Genomic DNA, 25511 nt, shown 5'->3' with positions numbered 1-25511 from the left:
GCTATTACTTTCACGGATACCTCACCTTTCATCTCCGTTTGCTGAAAAATGCCACATAAAATATACTAACTACCTCAGACTTTCCAAGCGTGCTCAGTTATTAACAGAGGTTATGTGGAAATACTACAGCCATACAAATCAATGGGGAATCAACAGTTCCTTTAGGTTTCATATAATACTGGGAGTTTAGAAATGAGAGCTGATTATTAGGAGTAGCCTTTGTTGTATTTCTCCCTGTTCATAGTTTTCTCTTTTAGCGGTCATGTATTGAAGAAAGAATGTAACTCCTGTCCCCTTTAGGCCGGTGGTGATGATTTGTGGATGCTGCTTTGACTGTGGAATTTCTTCCAGTGCATTCTGGGTTTTAAAAAACAGTTCAGGTTTTTCATTGTAGACCAACCAAATGAGTAGTGTGAAGTAAGAGAAACAATCATGACATGAATAAAACATGTTACCATCATGTAGAATCTTGCCCTTCTTAGAAACCCTTTTTGCTACGCTTGCCTGTGCTGTTGGCGCCTAAATAAACCTCCTAGAGTAATCGGTGAACAGAGGTTTTTAACATCTGTCAACCTTAAATGTAATTTTCTTGCTTCATGTTTTTTAGAAAAATGGAAACTCAAATCTTTAGTCCTGTAAAGTCGAGGGAGTAGAGAACAGAGTGAGGAAAAGAAAAGACTTTGGCAAAGCTATGTTGTTTTTATTTAGCTGCTGAAATTGACAAATACTGTCTTGTGTCTAATTATTTTGTTGTAATTATTTACTGTTTTTACCAAATGACAAATACCATAATAAAATATTTTTCGCACTCTATTATTTGTCCCAAATTGTTGCCTTCTTTTTTTATTTCCAGCTTTCAGGAGCCTGTGATAACGAGAAAGACAGAAAATTACAAATGAAGAGAGTGATGAATGGGTGTCATTAAGTTGTCAGTCACATGTCCACAGCACCATTCAAAAGAGGGAGAATAGGAGTGCTAACAGTCCTTCTGTTCAAAAGACTTCAGTAATCGGAGCAGTCTGCCCTCGTCACTACATAAAAGTTAACCTTCATCTGACCCTCTTCACGCTCTGCTAATTAAAACCGGCCTGATCCTCCTCATCGTTTTCCTCCACCCTCTATTTTCTTCAACATTGACTTTGAAATTGTGGAATAATACTGGAATTAAAGTACGCGCGATACGGACTGTTTTTCAGTCGATACCGATAACTAAAAAGCGATTAGATAACCGGTAATTTCCCATTCATGCATTTTAGAAAGACGTTAATAACCTGTGCGTGTACTCCTGAGGGTGAGAAAGGCCAAGATATGACATCTTTAAAACCAACTTTAAAGGTGCATACCGCCACCTATTGTATCAGACTGCGTAGAAGCAATTCGGCGACATGTTATTGGCTGATATTTTATCGACAGCAATGTAATTGTCTGAATAATGCATAATAATTCACATTTTCCATTATCGGCCACTCATTTATCGGCCTGATATATATCGCCCATCCGTCTTTGAAACAGACAAACTAATAAACACTAGTGTGAGCATTATGCAGAGTCAAACCCACAGAAACGTACTTGCACATATCTAGTTATATCTCTTGCTCTCATAATTTGAGCAGTGAAAGACTTGGAACCTTAATTCCCTTTGCTGGCTTTTTCAATTTTTTAATGTGGACGTTCATTAAATGGAATAAGGGAAATGGAAATTGAAAGGAAACCGTTCCCAGTTACAGTGGCGTGGTCAGCCTTCTATCGTGTGTTTGGGAACGCAGCGCAATCACGAAAGTCGTTATTAAAGTGATGTGTGCACACTATGTACTGGTGTGTAACCTCGCTTTTTTGCACTTTATTTTTGGCAGCAGTGAATTTTTTTCAGGAGGTGCAAAATGTCACTGCAAATGAAGACTGATATCTCCATTTTACCCTGTGACCCAAATTACTGGACTGCGGATTACAGTCTTCCCGTATCTCGCACACAAACAATGCTGAGCCAAGGTCGTTCTCAGAGGAGAACAGTATTGAGTGTTTAGAGCATTAGTTAGAAAACGCATGCTGTTGTAACTTTCTTTTGACAGGGGGAAACTAAAGCCAGCCTCTGAATACTGTAGTAAAACAAATAGCTAAGTGAACACGGTTCTCTCTGAGGACATACTTCTGTAAAATATTAACGTTGACAGGGAAAATACTGCATGGTGTTAAAAAAATGGTTTGTTCTTTAAAAAGTGTTTCCCTGCATTTGCAGAGAATACAGAATTACCAAAACACACAAGTAGAAGGTTTACATGCACAGGTTACACCCACTGGTGTTAAATCAGAAATGACACACTCTTCTTTCACATCTTTTATTTTATTTTACTTGCTGTGCAGTGTGTTTTAAAGCTAGGGTGGATAATGTATCTTTGTTATATTTTTTGACATTTTCTTTACATCCTGACAGCAATCAATAAATCTCGGACAAAAATAAAGTGGTATCCCTGGCTATCACGGGACTGTGATTAGCCAGTTGGGACAAATGACATGATTGGACGCACTCTTTGTGTGTCTCCGGAGTCTTCTAATCTGCTCGCTAATGAACCAACAATAGCCATGTTGGTTGTTTACGAACATTATGATATTGTGAAGGTAGTGGCTTTGGAGGGATGCATGAAGGGAGGGGCTGCCGACTTGGCGACTTTCGCGCTACATTTAGCAACTTTTGGAGCTAATTCTGCTGCGACTTTCATTGGAAAAGAGCTGGCATCACTGGGGTGGGTTTTTCTGTTGGATCATTTTTTTAATCCAATTTACTCTTGCTGATTTTCTCTAGTCAAACTCTATAGCCATGCTAACGGCTAAAGAAAACCAATGAAATCCTGTACTGATGATTGCACTAGATGTGAAACATCAGATAATCCCCAAAGTTCAAAAAAGCCAATGGATGTCTGCACCAAATCACATGGTAACCCATCCAGCAGTTATCGAGACATTTCACTCTGAACCAAGAATGTCCACCTGTTGGTGGAGGAAAATTCAGGGGGTCATCAAAGTCAGTGGGATTTATCCACTGGGAACCATAGATATCTGCAGCCAAATTTCATTGGAATCCATCCTGTAGCTGGTGACATATTTCAGTCTAGACCAAAGTGGTGGACCCACTGACACTGCCATACGGCCACTAGCGTAGCTAAAAGCTTGAGATTAACAGCCATAGTGCTGCTACAAAAGTTTAAATCCTCTGTGGTACTCTTTCTGCCTGATTACTACTTTCTCACGCTTTCTCTTCACTTCTTTCCATTCCTCCTTTCACTTTCAATCCATTACCTTCCCAGGCTGCCTTCCGCACTGACCTCTCTGTGCTGCTGGACCAGGTCGGGGCAGGGAAGGAGTCCCTCAGCTTCATGAAGCGCCGAATCCGCCGCCTCGCCCAGCAGTGGGCGACGGCCGCCAACCGCCTGGATGCCACGCTGGAGCAACGATGGAGGGACCAAAAGAAGGTGTGAAAACAAAAGGGCGATTGATGATAGAGGAAGTGTTTATTCTTTCAGATGTGATCAGGAACTTTAATAACTTATTTTTGTTGTTGTTGTCATGCAGTGACAAGTGCAGCTGAGAAAGACTTTGCGATAAGAAAGAGATCGGGAGGTTGAAGGGTGTGACACCAATGCACAAAAGTGATCGTCTATTTCATAAAAGCAGAGTAGAGTACGTAGCAGTACAAGACTCAACTGTCTAACAGTTAAATGGAGGATTCAAGGTTAGCTAAAAGCATTTGAATTCAAAGATCCAAGGCAAGCACTGTTTTCCACTCAAGTAGATGGGAATAAAAGGCCTTTCTCAGATGCGTCTTGAGGGTTCTCACTTCGAATGGTGGTAGGAGTAAAATAATAGAGGAGCTAATGATAGGTTGTCATGCATTACTGCAGTCTGATTTTTCTTCCGGAACTGGTGTCTTTTTGTAATCGTTCAAAAGATGGCTCTGAAATACTTTAAAATAAGAATGTATCGTGTTATCAAACTGTTAGATTGTTGAACCTCATTTTGGTTGTCACCGAATCTTTGCAGCATGGACTTCTTCCTGCTGGAAGCCATGCGGGCCAGGGGCTTAGTGTGGGAGATGCCGAAATAGATGAGAGAGAGAGAGAGAGGATTTAAAAGGTGAGAAATGATGATTAGGAACTATTGGGATTATGATGAAATAGCGAGCGTGCGCCAGAGCCGGAGTGAGAAGAATACGATAAAAAAAAAGAAGGATGGACAAGAGGTGGATAAATGGTAGTGGGGAAGGTATTTTAGAATATGGATTAGGAAATGATTGATGGAGGTGGATGGGGGGTCACGAGGTGTGTAAGGAATCAAAGACTTGAAGGCCGAGGTGCCTGTGGATGCTGGGTTTTTCATAAAAAAGTTGGTTAAAGATATAAAAATAAGGGTGAAGGCTTCTCTAAATGTCAACGAAAGCAATATGGAATAAAAACTTTGGAAGTCTTAAAAAACTTCTTTTCCGAATGTAATCTTTCATTACACGAGCCTAATACTTACCCATTACATTTCTCACCCCGCTCCGAGTAGAGGCTCATAATCGCTTCGTTAGGAAAACAATGACGAATGAATGAGTTAATCTAAAGGGGCAGATTGAGCAACACATCCTGCTCCTTCTCCCCAAAATGTCTCTCTTTGCCCCCATCTCTGTCTAAAATAAGCTAACAAGGGAGGAAATAGTCCCCTGTCTCGGAGATTGATGTGTCCCTCTCTTGCAGTGCACTGAGGGGTTTTGTTATCCTCCATCATGGCTGCTGTAACAGTCTATGTAGCTTTACAACATGCTGCAGCTATCTGAACAGTGGATGTCCTGGTGTTTGTAAGAGTTAGCCTTCCCTGTCAAAAGCTGTTTATCACAATAATTAGAAATGGGAGGGAAAATGTATGTGTGCGCCTTTGTGTGCCTGCCTGTGTGTGTGTGTGTGTGTGTGTGTGTGTGCGCATGACTGATAATTGGATATCATTGCAGTGAAAGCCGAAGGCAGAATCTCACACACTTTATTTTAGAATTTAATCTCGGTCTGTACCAGTAAAATGGACCATTTCTCAACCGTTTCCCTCCTCACACGTGGGAAGATTTATGTTCACTTTGACTTTGGAAAAAAAAAAAGCGCTCACTTTTAAAATTGAGAAGGAGAACACTGTTTGATTTTAATTAACTCTGACCTCGGTAAAAACATTGTCTGATGGGAATTGACTGCGGCCCTGCACTCGCCTAACCTTTGTCTTTGACACAATCCCTCGCTTCCAGTGGCAACTTTCGCATTCTGCTTGAGTGTGCAGTCTTTACAATTCCAACGGGGTTTCTGTTGGTTCAGTTCTGTTTCCTTGTTTGGCTTTCTCTTTGATTGTGAGCGGAGAGTGGATGTTTACTCAGAAAAAGAATAAATTAGCAGAGCGGAGAGGCAAGCGTGCAGGGAGAAAAGAATCGAGAGGGAGAGAAAAAGCAGGATGATTCTTTTGAACTCTCAGTGGCAGACGCAAGGACGGGAGACGGGGAGCTGTGTGTGTGTGTGTGTGTGTGTGTGTGTGTGTGTGTGTGTGTGTGTGTGTGTGTGTGTCTGTGTGCACGAGAGTGACCGTGAAAACTTTGAGAAATGTAATTCTGAAGTCAAGTCCTACAGTCATATATATTTGAGAGGTGTTTGAGAGATTTGATATGCAGGCTGCCGCTTTGAATGAAGCAGAAGCCTGCCTTTTAAATATTCTAGGAAATCTCTTATTTTGTGATTAATCTGCCTATTTCCTCTGTGATCGTGGAGCTCAGAGAGAATATAATCAACCTTTTCGCCGCACTTCACTTTCAAAGCAGGTACGTTTGTGCCGTTATCAAACTCAATCAAAAGCCCGGGTCAACCCATTCAGCCATTCTAACGTAGCTGATGGAATAATTTGTGTCGAGCAAATTGCAGCTCTCCTTTTTTTTTCTCTCCTTCTCGACATCATAGCGGACATATTCAGCTAAGCCACGGCACGACGGAGGTGCTTTTAAGAGACGGCAGCGCAGATTCAAGGACGCTGACCTTGTCCTGTTGCAGCGCCGTCACTGCCTGTCTGGAGTCGGTTAAAGTGTCTCAGAAAGCGACTTTGTGTGCATCTGCGGCTACTTTCGTGAGCGCGCACATTTAGTGTGTTTGTCAGCATTTGCCAAACTGTTAATTTCCCCCTCTCCCCGTGTCTGCCCCTCTTGAGAGTTTAATTGACATCTGACTGATGAAGTGCAGACAGAGTAAGGGACAAATGGATTATGGTAGAGGGGTAAGAAAAAGTAAAAGTCGAGGAGGAAAGTCGTGAGGAGAAATAAAGAGGGGAAAGCAAGCCTGTAGAGTGTTCAAACGGAGGATGACGGAGAAGGTGAAATTAAGGGTATAGGGTAGCGATGGTTGGCAGCGCCAGCTTGCGTTGCCACCCGCGGCCTTCTATCGGACAGCTGCGACCTTCATCGGGGCCACAGTGCACGAGTGAACCGGGTCGCACACACACTCTAACACACATGCTAGTGTGTTAAGAGTGTGTCTGCACGAACAGACATTGCATCTGTTAGCGCAATGTCTTGCGCTAACAGATGCTGAGACTGCATTAGCATTCCTCTGTCGTTAGCCAGTTAGTGATGAGTAGGGAAGAGCAAGTGGGACCACATACCTACTCGAGAGCCACTTTCTCTCCTGCCTTAATATCTGGCTCGCCAAGGACTTTCCAAGGATTTTACATATTGCATGAAACGTTCCTAACATCATTACATGAAAGACAATGTATTTCCTTTCCCACAGCTTATCTTAGTCGTTATATAATCACACAAACGCATTCAGAACAGGGACTGTGTTGTGAAAAGACCTTGATTTGTGGCTTAAAAGTTCTGCGAGACGGGTGGTGCATGAACACGCGCGGAGCGGCAGACGGGACGTCGTAAAGGTGCGCGAGAGAGGTGAGCGTGAGCAGAGTGTTGTTATGGTACCTCTCCGCCCGTCTCGGCGGGTTCGGCAGGCCTTTGTGCTCGATCCCCACGGGACGGTAACGGTAGAGAGAATAGCTTCAGATCCGTTTGAGAACCCCCCCGAGCTCACGGCGGAGGAACGAGCCTCCACGGCGATCACACGCACACACACACAGTTCACTGATGTATGTCAGTGTGAAACAAATGCAGGCAAACAAACAAACAAACTTAATTCAACACCCATCGGCGCGCGCACACACACTCAGACACGCACCATCTGGGAGCGCCATAAGTCCGCTGCATAAAGAGCTCCACTCTCTCGTGTGAGATCAGGTTCCTGAGGGAGGCAGCTGGCCGCGATACAGGAGTTTTATGAGGAAGTGCAGCTTTTAGCTTCAGTTGACGACCTCCCATTGTGCGCCTCCTCCTCCCACCTGTTCATCTTCATTCTCAAGCGAGCGTGTGAGGGAATATGCGCGATCGTGTCGCTGGCGATCTGCGTGATGAAACACAGTGCGAACCCACCCGCACTGGTGTCCCTCTCCCCTCCGTTTCTAGCTCCTGATTCCCACACTGTGATGTAAAGGTTACTTCTCCAGCGCTGCTCTGATGTGTGCCATTGAGCTCCACTCTAATCCGGTTCCCATACAGGGGAATTAACATTTGCAAATGGAGATAAATACTGACTATTACACAGAGAGTGAAATCCCCCCTCAGCAGTCTACATCCAGGTGCAAGTTGCCAGGTTTTGTTAAGCACCCTTACCTCTCTCCCTATTAACTTTTCATTTGTGTGTGGATGCCAGATTTCTAGAATCCAATCCACAGCTCTGCTGCCACAGTGTGATATTTCTCATATTTATTTAGCAGTGATTCTTGTGCTGCTGCCAGTATGTGAAATTTGCCTCCCTCTGTCTCCATCTTCGTGCGCCTGCCAGTGTTTGCGCGACACGCTCTCACCAGCACCGCCGCCGACCCGCCACCAAGCCAAGAGAGTGGCGCAGTAGCCTACTGGCGCCGCAAATTCTCACTCTTGCCATCTGCCACCCAAACAGTAATTAAATTTCACTTATCTTTTTCTTTTCTTTTTTATGAAGCAGAAGTTAATAGAGCAGGCTTATTAAATCAGGGGATTTTTCACGCCAGCTGGAGTCTCACTGGAGCTCGACTCTGCCGAGTACACATCATTGTCCACACATTTTGTACATGTTAACATTAGTGGGATGACTTGAGCAGTTGAACTGGATGTTTACAGCTATATTACAAAAGAACCTTCCATCACTATATATGTTTATAACTACATTAAATGAGTAAATGTAAAATATCCAGTTGTTTTTTTTCTCTCTTTCTGTTATTCAGACATAATCTTCGCCAGGATCATAGAATGTGTGGTGTGTAGGTGCGGTGCTTACGTTTGTTTGTTGTGTGCTCGTATGGTAACCTTCAAACATTAGTGCATTGTGGCTCATGTGGCTTTATGGAGACAGGAAGAGAGTATTAAAAGAGCGCACTGCGGCACGCTTCTGAAAAGCTCTTGGAGGCTTTTAATCATTACCTCCACAGTTCAAAGCTGCGAGGGTACAAACACAGGACCCACATGCACTTAGATACAAGCAGAGAGAGAGAGAGAGAGAGAGAGAGAGAGAGAAAAACTTTCTGGCAAACCCCACACAGTTGGCCTTCAACGTATGTTGCATGAAGGTGTTCATGCTGCGCTGACTAATCAGGATTACCCAGCAGAGCAGCGTTTGGACACGGCTGCGTCTAATCCGCTGTGAAAGGCAACGTGTTGCTCATTTCTCGGTGGGTTGCACTAATTATGCAGCAGCTAGGTGGACATGCATGACGGGACTGCAGCCTGTAAGTGCAAAGATAGTGCAATACATACACTGTGAAAATTCCTTCACGTGTGTTGTGCGATGTTTTTTGACACAAAAGGGATTCGCATTGGGTGCCTGGGAATTTGTCACAGCAGACACCTGTGTAGGCGTACGGTGCATGTGGAATGAGTTGTCCATAAGGATGGATTTCGAACACGCGCATGCTGTTCCATTGGAGCATGAGGCGATAATTCATTTGGGGATTTTAAAGAATTGCTTTTCATTTTCCATAATTTTCTGTTGGAAGAGTCTGAAATTCTAATGATTTTAATCCTCAAACTCATTAAAACAGTTTGCACTGCAGAGGCTTAACTTTCAAGGAGCTTAGCTTTATACAGTACAGTACGCACACATGCATAAATGGTATAATATAAATCAGATTAAATCAAAAGTACTTGATGACATTGTGCATTGTGTGTGTATAAGTTACTGCACCACCATGAGCTTCAATAGATGCACATTGTGGTAAATTATGGGGAATAAATAAATCAATTGAATTCTAGCTTCCTTGGATATTTTACTCAGGACTTTTGCATCTAATCTTAGAGTTCAGAGCTGCCACTTTACAATGCAAGATGTGAAACTGAGGACTTAAGAAACAAAGTCAAGTCTACTTAGGTGCAGGACATCATTGACAACTAGTCAATGATATAGGGAGAGTTGTTAATGTCACTAAATGGTTTGTTTAATGTCGAGGAAATTATTCAGAAACATATTCATGCCCGTTTTCAAAAATGCCTGTTGACCACAAGGGATCATTTCAGTTTATTGCAACTCCTTTTGGTCATCATTTCCATCGGTAATAATGACATGTACTCAAAGTTAATAAATGAGATTTGTGTCATTGCTCAAAATAAGTCTTAAAAGGTCAAATGAAAATCGGTTGTAAAAGTCCATCACAGTTTATAGACCAACCTCTTACTGAAGTTCAACTTTCCCTTACATACGGCCGACGTTCTTCTCAAGTGGAGCTTTTAGTTGGTGAGCTTCTCCACGCAGACTTTTATCTGATCTCTCTGCCACCTTGTGTCCCTGTCCTCCTTCAGATCCTGGTCCACGTAGGCTTCCTAACCGAGGAGTCTGGAGATGTTTTCAGCCCCAAAGTGCTGAAGGGGGGTCCTCTGGGAGAGATGGTCCAGTGGGCCGACATCCTCACTGCGCTCCACGTTTTGGGACATAACCTGAAGATCTCCATGTCCGTCAAGGAGCTGCAGGGGTGAGCTAACTGCGTTTGTCAGCGGTTGTTGATTGTTTTGCAGCTGATGGTGCGTGCGGTGTGTTAACCGCATTTCTTATGAACCCAATCAACCAGTGTTTTTCTTCTGAATCTAAACTGGCATTAAGAGAAGATTGCGTCGATATAGGGATTATCCAGACAAGGCAAGGTGTTTGCTAAAAAGAGATTATTGATTGGCAGGGCCAAGGCTAGAAGTGAAACGGAATGGCCATTTCTAACATCTACATGTTTAACTAACTGTATAAATTACTTTCAATAACCGCGTCCGGTCACAGCTGTATTTCACTTTTTCATTAGGATGCAAAATGTCTGCTACAAAATGAATCTGATGACAGCTGTGACTATAAACCAATGACGTTTTACAACCTCCTCTTACCAATGTGCTCTTGTACGTACGCATATTGGAGTCGAAATGTTTAAGAGTGCATTGCGCTCTAATTACACCACTTTCCCACTTAAGATTATGCACGAGAGCCCGAAGGTCCTGTTGATTTATTTGTTGCTGCATTGATCCCGTATCGACGCGCTCCACAGCTTCCTGTCAGTGCGACTGTGTCGGCGTGTGTCTTTCTATCCCCTGCGTCAGCGCGCTTGCATGTTTCTGCTGACGGATACAGCTACAGAGCCAACAGACACACACACACACACACACACACACACACACACACGGGTGGATGGATGGATGTAAATCAACCCTGTTGGGCGAGATCCCTCCGGCTTGCTTCGTCCAGTCTATGCAATATCTACTTCATGGTTGAGACTGAATATATCACACATGGTTGTCAGGCTCCCGCGAAGACGGATGGCTGACGTCGAACTGTAGAATACTGAATAGGTATGGTGTCTGAGAAGACAACTGAATCACACTGCAGACGGGCGATGTCTTTGTTCAGCCTCGATTGGGCCAATAGTCTTAGTCTCTCTGCCATTGTTGATCACTGCAATGACACAGGTATGGAGTATAGATCAATATAATGTCTACAGAGACCCCACTGTACTCTCCTTCCACTGTACACTGCCTGTGACAACACTCACAAATCACAGAAGAAGTATTGTATTGACCCCCCAGCCTTCGGTAGTCATTTTTATAGACGTATAACACCTCTGCAGGGAGCAGGAGAGAGTATGAAAATCTAGAGGGTTTTTATTCTTTTTTAAAAAAAGGGTTTAGAGATGGCAGGGACACCCACAAGGCCGAGCTCAGTTGTCAGACTTGAAATGGACGGCGGGACCGTTTTTAGGCCGTGCGTGTCACTGTGGTGTCTCGGGACCTTAGTTTTGAAACCGCTCTTTCTCACGACATGGGCGGCGACGTCTTTTAGGCAACTGTGAAGCGTAATCTAACATACCAGCATGATGAATTATTTCACCCACCTCGCCCACATGGAATGGCTTCGGGTAAGGAAAAATACCTTTTGAGCTCTGGATTACTCGGGGAAGCAGTGTAATCTTTCTTCAAACTGCTTTCGGATCCTGACTCGGTCCTTAAAAAACACTGGTGTGAGAAAGGGCAACGTTAACTTTGCCTCCTGATGTCGATCTTTCCACATGGTTTGCTGCAGTAAAGTGGAACAGAAAAAGGGTTAGGCAGTGTGTCCAATCGTTTTTTTTTTTTTTATGGTTGGCGTGTCAACTTTTTGTTCTCACACCTTTCATTTCCCTCGGTCCCTGCCTTCAGTAAGAGGAAAAAAACGGAGAGTTACGGTTGAACAAAGGTGGTAATGCAGTTTGGCTGTCATGGAGTTATATTATAAAAATAAAAGTCTCCTTCGTCTTTCAAGTTCCCCACAAATATGTGGTGTCTTTACTGATCTTTGGTGAATGTTTAGAAAACCTTACAGCAAACATTTCATCAATTCTGGGCCAGCAGATGCTACTACGACTGTTTTTAGCTATTTGTGGCGTACTGATCTGAAAGATACTCATTTGTTCTGTCATACTTTGTAGTTCAAATGCATATTTATCCACCATAGTTCCTGCCACAAAGCTACACACACAACTACGAAGTGATTCATGATTTGAAAAGCACGAGTATAGATTTCCTTTTCATTTAGCATTTTAGTTTTCTCTCAACACAAAACAAATGTGATGCATTTGAACGTCGTTTCTCTCACACGTTGACTTTGCGTGTGTATTCACATCAAGCAAATACAACCATTTTATCAGCGTTCTATCAGTAAACGGACAAGAAAAGAGGAGCCTACGGTGATAAAACCTTGAGTAGCTCACAATTAACTTTTCACACAAACTGTCACTCTGATGCAAATCAACAAACTCATTATTTCCACACAGATGGCTAATGTTGATTTATTGTCTGCTGGTGTGATCGACAGAAAGAGACATACTGACTGAAAAACAATGTCTTATTATATTTGCTAAATAATTCCTTCAAAACACTCTTGGTGCGACTTCAAAGAGGTACACTGCAGTCCTATTTCAGTTCAGATTCCTAACCATACAATTCTGTCTCTTACAGCTCACCTGTATCATTTCAAAATCATTTCTTTCTCTACCTCACTTGTTCCCAGTAGTGCCCATTTTTGTGGACATACTGCACTTCTTCCTTAGTTCCTCCTGTCCCACATAATGTGCTTGCAACGACACACAAAGATGTGGCCTGACACACGGATAAAAATACAGACAAATGGCAATGACAATCTGGACAAGCAGGCCGACCGAGACCAATGGGGAAACCAGGCACGCAGACACAAATTGCCCAAAAGATGGAAGTGGAGTCCAGATACAGCTTTAGAAACATGTCACCGCTTTTCTTGGGGGCAAGACTGACCAGCTTTAGAAACAAAACTGAACAAAAAGTTCCCAGGGTCCAGCCACCTCCACAATTCCACAACTTCCCAATGGTTTGTGTATGTGTGTGTGTGTGTGTGTGTGTGTATGTGTGTGTGCATGTTTGTTTGTGTCCGTGATACATTGTTCTCATGGCAGCATCTGAGAGTTGGAGTTGTCTGAGGAGGAAGCGGGAGGTAGCTGTAATTGGCCACCGAGGGGATGATTTGGTCTAGGGTTGGGTTACTGTGTATAACGTACACCCTGATTTGTAGTTTCCAGTCTGTACTGCTATGAGGTGGCTGGACCTTATTCAGTAGAGATGCATGATCAGAGCACACGGAGAGAAAAATGAACCAGAACATATGGACAAAAACAACTTCTATTGATTCAACTGGGAGGCGATATACTTATATGTGTGAAGCCTCTACTACACTGAATTCTAATGTGTTATGTGTGCTCTCTCGTGGCCTGTATGTCATATTGATGTTGTGTCCTGCATGTCATATTGATATGGGAAATCATTCATTTATATCTCTTTTCTGTGATTCATCTCCGTCTCAATGCTGTCACTGTGCAGGACGATGGACTGATGAGAAAATGTGAATAGAGAAGCAGGGAGTAGAACAGCAAAGCGCTGAGTTGGCATCTGTGCAGTTTGGGCGGGGACTTGTGTTATTCAAATATGCAAATAACAGTTCTTTTGAAGGCTCCCTGATGATTTCCATCCCTTTTGTTTTGGATCTTGCACTGTCCTTCATTTCTGCACAGAGCAGAAGTTTCACTTGCACCATTCACCTGCCCACACACACACACACACACACACACACACAACAGCACACGAACCCAAGTTAATTCAATACAGCTTTTTTGCATCTCCCCGTCTCTGCTGAGTGTGCACTCCTCACAATGTGGCCTAACCGAGCAGCTTGACGGAAATGAAGCTGAATTTGGTGCCAATTAGATTGGCAAGGCACCTGAAATGTATTAGTGTGAGAAGGAGGAGAGACGGGGCTCTGTCTGCTCTCCATTACAGACTCAAGGGTGCAGATGGTCAGCACCTTTGTGCCTAATCCTATCACTACTGTAAAGAGAAATATTGAAGGTTCCGTAATACTGAAATAATCCGGCACAGGAGAGGAAGATATGGCCTTTTGCCGTGAAGCACACTCTGGACACGCCATGTGGACTGTGACAGTACACTTTTAGAAATAAAGATGCTCACTAGAACCATTTTAGGGCTCATTGGCTTCGTCCTCAGAGGAGCACCCTTTTTGTTTTCTGGTGAAACCTTTTAAAAAGGTTCCACCCAGAACCCCTGAACAAAAAAGATGTTCTATGGAGAACCCTGCCAACCAGAATCCATCTGGGGGGGTTCTACCAAGAACCCTTTTATATTCCAATGGATTCATCTAAAACCCAGCCCGGGCGTCCTACAGAGAACCCTTATATATTTTAGAATCGACCCAGGGCGTTCTACAGATAGGTGCTGTGTCTGTAACTTTCCGAAACCGGCGATCTGACATTTGTTACACGACTACAGTATATGTGGCACTTTTCACGTGAACAACCAAGTGAACCTTTATGATTGCCTCCCAGAAAATGTGGACAGTCATCCCCATATCAATCCAGTATGGCGCCTACCCTTTCTCTATGACAATGTTCTTTACACACCACTTTCCAGTGTAGCTATAACTATATAAACACTTCCGACCAATGTAATTGGACAATACACCGTACAAACTGGTTCTAAATCCGATCAAGGGTACTGGTAGTTCTTGTTGAAAACTGCTCAAATGTTCAATTTATCAGATGTTATTGGATTATTTATGAACATGAACAAAGGTTAATTGAAGGGTAACTGAAGGTTTATTTTAATGCTTGTCATTTATAGATAATGATTTGTTTGTTACTTCTCCTAAGTTACTTTTGTGATTTTTTGTCTTTACTTTTTTATAAGTTTGGTGTAAACAAGCAATATTCTATGTGAGCGTTTTTAGCCAGTAACAAATTCAATTAAAGCTGCAAGCAGCGATGTACGGGCCCTCGCATCCTCCCGCACGTCGGGGGTACTGGCGAGATGCCGGCAGAAGCGGCCATAAATATCTGCGACCATCAGACAGCGAGCCCACAAGGTAGACGTATTTTTAATGCTTGGACTGTGTGACACTGGAAATGATGTAACGCAAATATTTCACCAGTTCCTGTATCCACTATGTGGCACTAGAGAACACGCGCAAACATGCATTATTTTGCTCGATCTTAAGTATAGGCCACATTGTGTAAATCCAATTCAGTGTGTCACATAACGCTGTGTCCCTGTTGCCAGTAGGTGGCACTATGACTTTAAGTGGAAATTGGCTCATAGACATCCTCAGGCCATGACTATTATCAAGTATGGCAAGTTTGGGACAGATTTGAGCAAGTCCAGTGGAGTTACATCAGCTTGTTTAACGGCGAATCACTTAAAATGGCCGCCATGCCACGGCTACGCCATTCCATTAAACGTAAAACTTTTAGTAACTTTTAATTGCAACGGTCTTTAGATTATACTGACCAAATTTGAAGTGGATCTGACAAAGTCCCTAGGAGGAGTTTGTTAAAGTATAGCGACTTGAAAGCATGGGAAAATTCACACAAAAATCAAAATCGCCGACTTTCCGTTAATTTTAGAGCATGGTCCCAAGACACTTTTTTTTAAGTCTTCATATGATACACGTGGCTACCAAATTGCATACATGTAGGTCAAACGTAGCGCTGGGGCTGCGTTTTTGAATATTTGTAGGGGGCGCTATTGAGGCAATTTGAAAGGGTCAAGCCAAAAAGCCATATGAAATATTTATTTCCATCACCTATGACACCTGTGCAAAGTTCCAAGGCTTGTTGAGCATCCTAAGCCACCAAAAAATAAGCTTCATTTTTCATGGCGAATGACGCATTGCCACGGCAACAGCGTTTAACGACAACTCACAATATTCATGATGAAGCATCATCATTGTCTTACAAATTACCTTACCATATTTGAGAGTGATCTGGGAAACTTCCTAGTCGAAGTACATCAAAGTATAAAACTTGTCATTTCCTTGTGCCAGTAGGTGGCGCTATGACTTTGTGAAAATGTTGGCATGGAGATGTGTTCAGGCCTGGACCAGCATCATGCAAAACAAGTTTGAGGCAGATTGAATAAAGCACCTTGTAGTTACAACAACTTCCTCTTTCATGGCGAACGGCACGAAATGTGCCTGACATGGGTGCCACATAAAACGAAGGTCGTTCAATGTCAGTACACCATTTCAGTAACTTTTCATCATGAATGTCTTTAGATCATCTTGACCAAATTTGAAGTTGATTGTATAAATTCTGTGGGAGGAGTTCGTTAAAGTACAATGCCTGAAAACTATGAAAAATGCCGAAAAATGCAAAGAAATGAGAGTATTACTGCATTGGCCCCTAGTGGTTGTATGGAATAAAAATTTGAGGGTATGTTACAGGACACAATGTGAACATATGCTACAGATTTCACGATGATAAGCCACATGGTTTTGAAGTTATATATATTGCTGTAGAAGGCCAACTCCTCATGAAATTCATTGGTCCATATATTCTTAATGCAATAAGATATCAAGAAACTTTTCATAACTTTTGATGATATATATCCAATAATGATTCACAGCAAATTTGGTACCAATCAGACCTAGGGTCTAGGAGAAGTGATTTCTTTTTTATTTTTACAAAATTCAAAATGGTGGATAATTTTGGTAGGCGGAGCTTAGGGTCCCAAGAGGATTTTTTGTAGGGCTCATTCAGTTGCTCATGTCTGTAAAATCTTAAGTAATTTGGACATACGGGCTGTCGGGGCTTGCCTTTCCATTATCTAGGTGGCGCTAGCGAGTAATTTTGTATGCTCGAGCATTGGACCCATAAAATATCAAAATTTCCCGCAGTCCTGATATGCTCGCCAAATATGGGGAGGTTGGGGACATGTCAGATACCGTTAAACGGTTTTTCATCATAGGGAAGAATAATAATAATTCCTACAGATACAATAGGGACCTCGCGGACCCGACGTTGTCGGTGCTCGGGCCCTAAATAGATGTTTGCCCTTATAATTCTATTCCTTAGAGTCTCTATTTCTCCAAGTGGATTATGTCCTGATTGTGGATTTAAAACTCAACCAAAGTTAATACTCTCCTCTCTCAAACTCACGGCTTTTAAATTCTCAGTCTCTTTCTGTGCTCTGTGTGACTCGCTCGTGCACTCCCTCCCTCTCCATCTCCGACTTGAGGTGTCAAGTCTCACAATCTCACCCCGACTGTAGGTAATGTCTCAGTTGCCATGGAGATCAGACTTTGGGACTTTTGGGGTCTGAGGTGGAAAGACACAAAGTTGCAGCCAATCAACACCTCAGAAACAGTAAATGATAGAAGAGTATATAGGGAATCAAAAAGCGCCCAATCTCCTCCAATGTCCCTGAGATGAGTCGATAATTGGAAAAGTGGGAATCGATAGACACGACGTCTACAGCAATCTTACATTGACATGTTTGAAGGGTTTTCAGTTCCGGTGTTTTGAGAACTACAGAAAAATGAATCGCCGTGTTGCTCAATCTAGGACTTGTTCTTTTGGCTCAACCTCTGTTGTCAAGTTGTTGTTTTTTACTCTATCTCCTGTCTACTCCTTCTCACATTTAACACCCTGCAGCAGCGATCTGTCAATCACAAGATGGCAACACCTTAAAGCATACCCGGCTGTATGGTCTATTTTACTATAAATGGGACCATCATTTACGAAATGAACATCATGCTGTATTGAAGAAGACTTGAAACTAGCAATTGAGAACATAAACTTCTGTTTACAATGTTTACTGAGGGAATACATCAAGTGTAAAGTAGGGTCATTTTCTCACAGACTTCAATACAATCAGACTTATTTTTGCAACCTGAGTCGCCGCCCCCTGATGGCCATTAGAAAGAATGCAAGTCACAATGAAATGTCATAGTTTGCGCTGCTCATGCATATGCCCAATTGAACTTGCCTTTTCTTTTTGATTTATTTTCTCCAAACTCTATAGACTAATTTACACCTGAAATGAACATGCTGCTGTGGTGATTCCAAAGAAAAGCTGCATAAAATGAACTTTTGATGCAAAAGGAGGATGATAAAGTGGCCTTTGTGCACTTGAGTGCCCGGGTGATGATCTAGTTGGTCCAAGTGTCCCAAAGTGCACTGCAAGGGGCACTTGATGGGCATGTGGAGCGCTTATGTGCCCCATTGGTCAGCTCAAAGCACCTCAAGTGCTGCATTGCTGTCACATTGGGGTGTAAAAGAGCCTTAACCCAGACTAACCTCAACTTAAACCTAATCCTCTGGTCAGTCGATCTGTCCCTCTCTCATTTTGCCCCTCTCAACTCAACTAGTTGCCGTTCTTGGTTAATGGTGCCGTTATGAGTTACAGCTGCTGTTTAGTGCTCCTGATTCTGATTCTGATTCTGATACAGAATGAGTTGCAATATAAATGTTATTAGTCAATGCTATTGTTTTGAATTACTGCTACAATTAATGTTTTCTAATCATGTGTTTCATCACAAAGATGATGTGTCATGATGTGTTCTCTGCAGGGGCCATGATCAGGTGTTACAGTACTCTTAGTAACAGTTAACAGTTGCTATAAAGGCCATCTGTTCACAAATCTTTTGCACTTCCAAGTTTCATCCTTGCCATAAAAACTCTTTTATTATGTGCTTTTGCACATAGTCTCCTGTGCATTTATTAAGTCATCCCAGTTCTGCTTCCACAGTGGTTTTCTCCGGTCTTCGCCTTTTGCACGTCAAAATATCGAAGTCATTCACATAACGAAAGCAATCTCAGTTGCTTTAAGTCGGGTTAAGTCTGTATTTCCCGGTGAATCCCCCAGTTGCTTCAAGCTCTCTCTCATAGTACTCATAAATGGGTGAGCAGACCTCTCCACCGTCTTGCCGACGTGGCTGTCTGTCTTGCGTGAGAGGCTGCATTTCACAGAAAGAGAGCGGCTTCATATATGCTTGCGAATCCATGCGTGTGCATGTTCTACTTCAGCACGTGACTGTGTGCTGTAAAATAACTAAAGCTAGTTTGCATGATAAGCTCATTGCTGTAAGTCTAGCGATTTAGCCCATAAACGACTTGCATAACCCCGGAGATTAATGCAAAAAGAGCCCTCCACTAGGGTGACGTAATGCCTTATGGAATTGGATTGGTCTTCAGATTCTCTCTCGGTTGCACACTTGTTTTTCTCTCTATATTATGCTCTCTGTCTTGTGCATGCTCTCAGCTCTCTTTGTGGCCACACTCTGTGTGCTTTTGGTTACAATTTGCTCTCTCGCTTCCATCCGTTTGTCAACATTAGTGGACTAAATGTGCTCTGACCTTGTTTACGTTAGAGGTGTGCGCTCGACAAACTCTGCAGCAATTATGCAGAAATATGATGCAGATATAGAAAGAAGCAAGTAGATGTGAATCTGTGGGCGGTTGTGGGAGTTGCTGGGCTTTTTCTTCTGAGGTTTTTCTGTTTTTCTGTTAAGTCCATGAAAAGTCAAAGTCACGCTCTGTGTGACTCTGTGCCCCATAAACCCCTCCTTCTCTCTCTCTCTCTCTCTCTCTCTCTCTCTCTCTCTCTCTCTCTCTCTTTCTCCCCATGTCTTCTCTCCCTCCATCAACCCCCCCCCCCCATCAACCCGACTCCCTCACCTTTCTGCCATCATTAAAGTGAAGCCTGTAGAGAGACTGGAGTCGGTGACCTCGGTTCACCTGCTGCTCTCCCACAGGCTGGCTACGAGCTGCCTTATTATCCCTACCCAAAGCAGATAGGAACACACGCACACACACACACACACATGCATATCTTTTTTCAAAACCCTGATCTTACTTTCCTTTCTTCTTGGCAATTAGGCCGTTCTCACTTTCCTTACATCGCTGCTTTCTCTTATTTTCATTTCATAACTTTAATATTCTTCTCTTTCTTCTGACTCTGCTGTGCAACAAAAACTATGCAGTTTTAGGGGGGAAGATAACTTGTAAAGCAGATGACTCAAAACATTATACACTTAGCTGTAAGTGCGGGGGAGAAGCGTCTCCTATTAAAAAAATCCAAATTCTGAGTTATGAAGCGAGGGTGTATCCGATTTCTTTATTCGAGAGAGAAGCTGCTGAGGTGTGTGAAACTCCTAAAGAGACTTCTGGGTAGATCCCTTTATAAGACAAACTGCAGCACATTAACATTAATCAGTTGTGGGAAATGATTTTTGTATGTGTGTGTGTTTCGTATGTGAGATAGAGCGTCAGCTCGTCTCTTTGTTAAAAAACTAGAGCGTGTAAATGAATGGTATGCTCCATCTGCATCGTTTTGTCTGCTTACGGTTCCTCTCCTCACTCCTCCCCTCTTGCCTTGTGTCTCTTCACCTTATTTTCTCTTGCTCTTCGTCTGGCTCCTCACTTTGTCTCTATGTTGTTCCCCTCTAAGCTAAAATCAATGTGCTTGTTAGCAACTTCCCAGATTTTTACTGCATTTCATCACCCCTACCCTTACTTCTAACCCCTTACAGACACAGACACACACACACACACACACACACACCATACACACACACCACCACACACTTGGTAATGATTTCCTTCATCCATTGTTTTAGATTTGAAGTACTGGGAGGAGGGGGGGGAGCAGTTGTGGTACGTGGGTGACTTTGTTTTTCGTTACTGGTTTCGCTCTGACTCACATCTCCACCTCTAATTGGTCTGCGTGACACAACTGGGACTCGGAAATACAAATAGGGCAAGTTGCTGCTTATGCTTCTTTAGCTGCTTTAGCACAATCCTTAGTGGACTTGCATGACTGTGTCTGTACGTCTTCCCTTGTAACATTGGGGTTTCATACCATTACCATTGGATCAGTTCTCAAACATGAATAAAATAAGTGATATCAATTGAATATTGAGATATGAGACTAGTAGGACTGATGTCCCTGAACGAAGGAGCGCTTAACCTTCCCGGCCAGTAGGCAGCACGGACTCATGTCATTACAGCAGCACACTTCCTCTTGCGCTCCGACTATAAGCAAAGGTGGAATATCCATGACATGACTTGGAAAGGAAAGGATATTTTTACCGTTCTCGGCTGAGATGGACGGCATAACGCGTGTCTTTCGGTTTAATTCAATGCATTAGTTTTTAAGGATTATGTTATTCTACTGTATTGTTGTTTGAATAAGAAGCATTTTCCAAAAGGTTTTGTTTTGTTTTATGTATGTTGCGGAGGGATGAGAATCCCAATGAACAAATACCCGATAGTTGAATATTCGGGCCCAGTTTCGGTCATAGTTGTATATTTTAAATACTGCATTTTCCTTACTCAAAAGCTAGAGAGTGAAATCACAGTGAAACAGGAGTTGAAGCATCTCTAGCTTAAGTAATGTGACCTATATCCAAATTAAACTGAATATGTGGACGGGGTTTAGTAACGCGGGGGATTCAAATCCCTGATATTTAATTGGATAAAAGTGGGATTAGAGAATATAGCACGCTTGTGCGATACAGAGCTTTGCAGAGATGGATCTATAGGACTGTTCACCTCCATACACACCTCCCTCGTTTGTAGGTAGATCAGGAGGGGGAAGATAGTTGTTCAAAAAAAGGTAAAGTTTTGGCAAAGGCTGCATTCACACCAAATCAAGCGTTGCAGGGTTGTGCTGTGTCAACACCAAGCGACTGCACCATGATTAACGTTTTTTGTTCCCTCATGGGTTGTAAAGCTCTGATTCGCCAGTTAAATGATTGACCACGGCAGCGTGACATTGGGTTGCGTTGCTCCAAAAGTTGAGAATGTTTCAAATTTTCGCTGCACCGACATTCAAATGAATAGGAGGACTGACGCCTGATTTGATGTGGCTGCAGCCAAACTAACACATACATATGTGGAAAGTTGTAAACAAAAAGTTATTAAATCCCATCTGGATTTCATCATTATGAAATGACGAGTGTAAATGTTACCTGATAATCCTGAATAGAATGCAGTCATTATCAAGATTATTATTGCACCAGTGCTTATATAACATTTCAACGTATCTGTGATTTAAAAAAGAAAAAAGGTCTGTTGTCCATGTGGAGAAACACATTTCTCTGTCAGCCATTTTGGCCCATTCAGTTATTTTGTCTTGTGTGTACAAGAACAATGGCGATTGACCAAGAGGGTAGGGTGGAGTGGAGAGTAAAGGCTGTTTCATGGTCTTTATATGGCTTCAGTTGTCTGACTATGTGTAGAAAGGCTAAGGGAGGTCAGCCTCTACCGGCTGCCGGGCCAAAACAATTGGCTCTGGCTGAATAAAGTGAGCGGGGGAAAAAGGCTAGACAGACAGGTACATCAAGGGTATGTGTGAGCGACGGTGTGTGTGTGTGTGTGTGTTGCACGAGTGTGTGTGTGTGTGGTTCATCATCCCAGACCCAGGCACTAAGGGCTTTTCAATCTCCTCTTACTGGGAATGGAAGCAGGGGAGGGGAGTTTTAGCCCTGAATAGACTCCAAGGCCTGAGGAAACACTGAGCCGAGCGCCATTAATACCAACGCTATGAGCCATTCATCAACCTTCTTTCCCTCACCGAGCTTTATTCCTCACGAGAAGCTGCCTGAGGCAGACAGAAAAGGAAATAAGGAAAAGCACATTAAAAAAAAGAAGTTGGAGGAGGTGTAATCTCATGTAGTAAAATATCTGGCTTTTCCTAAAATGTTCTATGTCTGAGCCCTCAGTAAACTAGACTTTTGTTGTTCTCTTGGCTAATGGCCCTTTAAGACAGAACGTGGTTTTATCTGCTTTCGCCGATGGGTTCGGCACACATCGCAAAGCCATCGTGACGCGGCGCAAGCCATTGGGAACAATGGGTGTCAGTGGTGCCTTTGGCAGGTTCTGCCGGAAAGGGCCGTAAAAGTGGAAAGATATAGCAAGCATTGCCGAACAGATGATAAGGACACCAAGGAATCTGAGAATTAATATGTGGAAGAATTATATTTTGAAGAATTTGTTTGTTTGTCACTCAAGTGAGGCACCAGATGCAACTCACACTACATAGTTTGAACAAATGTTCGTCATTAAAACAGATTTTTTTTTTTTAAGCAACAGCCCAATCTTTGAAAGGATTCAATAATTCTGCACAAAAGCATTTTTACAGTATTCTTGCTCTTATAGTAATTGTGGTTTTTCTTTCAAATAAAATAAAAACAATAAGAAGTGTGCACTGATCATGTGAAATATGAACGTTGTCCAGCTAGATGATGTGTCACTTAACCTGCATTAGCCGTACTTTGGATAGTGTCCCGTCAAATGTTTTTGTTACCCAACAAGGTTATCAGAGCTAGTATTGTATACAGTTACACAGTTGTATACAGACTGAGTTAAACGGTGTAGTATGGAGTAACTTAGATACTGTAGCGTGATGCAGAAAGAACAAAGTTCATTTAAGGGTTGAGAGAAATAATGAGCCCTGGATTATCAACATCATAATGGTTCCTAATTGTTTCTCAGTGCAATGGTGCATGACCACAACTGATAAATCGGTGTGCAGCACCTGCAGAGCAAGCACAGAGTCATCCATTTCGATATGGGGAAAATATGCAGTCATGCATTAAAGGAAAATATCAATAGTTACATCATCAATCATGTGCAATCGGAAAACGTAATAGTTTAGTTGAGCATCCCATGCAGTACATGATGTTCTCACATTTTGGCGTCTCATCCTTATTGTGCCCATAAGTTAATTTAATTTGACTATTATCAGTGTTTCGTTTTGAGCATAACAGCTTTATCTGTGTACTTGGTGTCTGTTAACTCTGAGAATATATGAGAATATATAATTGCATCTATAAAACCTAAAGTCATTTAAATGACATTCAAACCGGAGAGTTATTTATCACGTCTGTGCCAAGCACTGCTCAAAATGGGGTCAGAAATCTCTTATTATCCACTTTTTCCTTTAGCAAACTTGACAGTGCTAGTTAGTTATATCAGAGCCTGTGTTATCTCCACGTTCATTGAAAAGGGAATGCAGCTGATGTGAGCAAAGTCAAGCGTAATTGGGTTCGGTGCCTGCATACTGTACCTCACTAGGCCTCTGTGGAGTTGTTAAGAGTTAACACGGGAACCCAGAGCATTTTGCTCAATGATGCTGTCTGTGTTTCCTCTTCCTAATGGCTTGAAAAGCAACGGGCTGTCAAAGACGGGCTCCAACTGATGTCAATACACTTGATATCTCCGTGCTCTCCCTGAGGAGAAAATTGGGCCATTTTAGGGCAGCCAGCCTTGAAATTAGGCTGAGCAGAGAAAGGTGTTGATTTCACAAAATCTAGATAGATTGCTGTCTTTTTCTATCACCTTTCATTTTTTTTCTTTTTCTCACTCAAACATTTTCTTCTCTCTCTATCTCTGGTTTTGGCAGCACATTCTAGGTAATAATGAACTCAAATGCAGTTATAAAACACACTGGCAGTTATTTTTGTGGATGAAGACAGTGTCAGCGCAGACAGACGCCGCTCTAACATCTTTACAGCTCCTTCACCGACAAACCAACATTGTGTTTCTGCTCCAGTTGACTGATGGAGAGAAGTGAGCAGACGTAAGACAGTCCATAACATACATGTCCCCACAGAAACCACATTCCTCCACTTCTTTGGAGAGATATTTTAGACCAAAGTGGTGGACCGGGTAAAAGAAACCACCGTTGGCTGTGAATAAAAAACAGGAAGCAAACAGCGGCCTTCCTTGTCGAAGATTGCCGTCCACCATAACCTCCTCTTTCTGAAGACTATATAGCTTAATAACGAACAGCACACCATTTGTCACTTAGATGTAAATTTGTTTTGTTTCAGGGCTTCAATGGCCGATGCTGTCGTTTTTTCATGGTAGGACGGCCTCAGAAATTCTCAGCGTGCCACTAAATTGGCAGTGTCTCTTTAACTCTGCGCCGCCGTCTCTTACCGCCCCATCACATTTAACACTTTTGATACTTTTGCGTGGCTGTTCCACTCATATCAGCTCTACGTGTGAACAAGCAACTTGCTAATTAACGCATGTCAAGTCATGATAGTTAATGACGAAAACAAAGCTGCAGACTTTTCTTGCGTGTTATTGAGGCACGCTGTAGATGAAAGCTGGGTTTATTCCCTGTCATTTGACTGCCACTGAAAAACTCTTGGCTCTAACGCCAGTGTGGGTTTGAAAGTCTAATTTCAGGTGTCGAGCTCAATTCAGGCAGCTGAGTGAAGCTTCAGAGGGTCAATGGCCTACAACACGCATCGCTGAAAATTAGTTGTCAGTTGGCGCTCTGCCGTGTCAGCGGGGTAGTGCTAATGAGTTCACTTGAGTACTCTGTGTGTGTCTGTGTGTGTGGTGGGATGTGTGACGACGCTTGCATCCACACGTCCACTTGACTTTGGGTGATTTGTGAGTGTTTGTTCCGACACATTCATCCATATGTGTGCATTCGCTCCACTCTTGAGTGAAAGGCATCTGCCTACTGTATCATTTGACTGGCACTCTTCTTCTGTTTCATTCCTTCCCGAGTGCCGGTGGCAGGTTGCAAAGAGGATTTATCTGATCTGCACCATGTGTGAGAGCATAATGCGCCAAAGTATCTATTTACACAT

General features: G+C 42.8%; 1 protein-coding gene across 1 annotated transcript in view; it reads left to right on the top strand.

Annotated features, from left to right (window-relative positions):
• The window catches only part of LOC306696678 (alpha-1,6-mannosylglycoprotein 6-beta-N-acetylglucosaminyltransferase B-like), a gene marked incomplete at both ends in the record, with an annotated part of 108021 nt that overhangs the window by 49483 nt on the left and 33027 nt on the right, over nt 1–25511 (top strand). Inside the window, 2 exons of the mRNA XM_079160344.1 lie at nt 3303–3467; nt 9872–10041. Coding sequence (XP_079016470.1) covers nt 3303–3467; nt 9872–10041 — 335 coding nt within the window. The remainder of the gene's footprint in view (nt 1–3302; nt 3468–9871; nt 10042–25511) is intronic.

This window comes from Pholis gunnellus, assembly GCF_910591455.1.
Source record: "Pholis gunnellus genome assembly, chromosome: 5".
In the NCBI taxonomy this organism is placed as follows: Eukaryota; Metazoa; Chordata; class Actinopteri; order Perciformes; family Pholidae; genus Pholis; species Pholis gunnellus.
The sequence above is the reverse complement of the archived record's forward strand: the minus strand, read 5'-3'. Positions and strand labels throughout refer to the sequence as shown.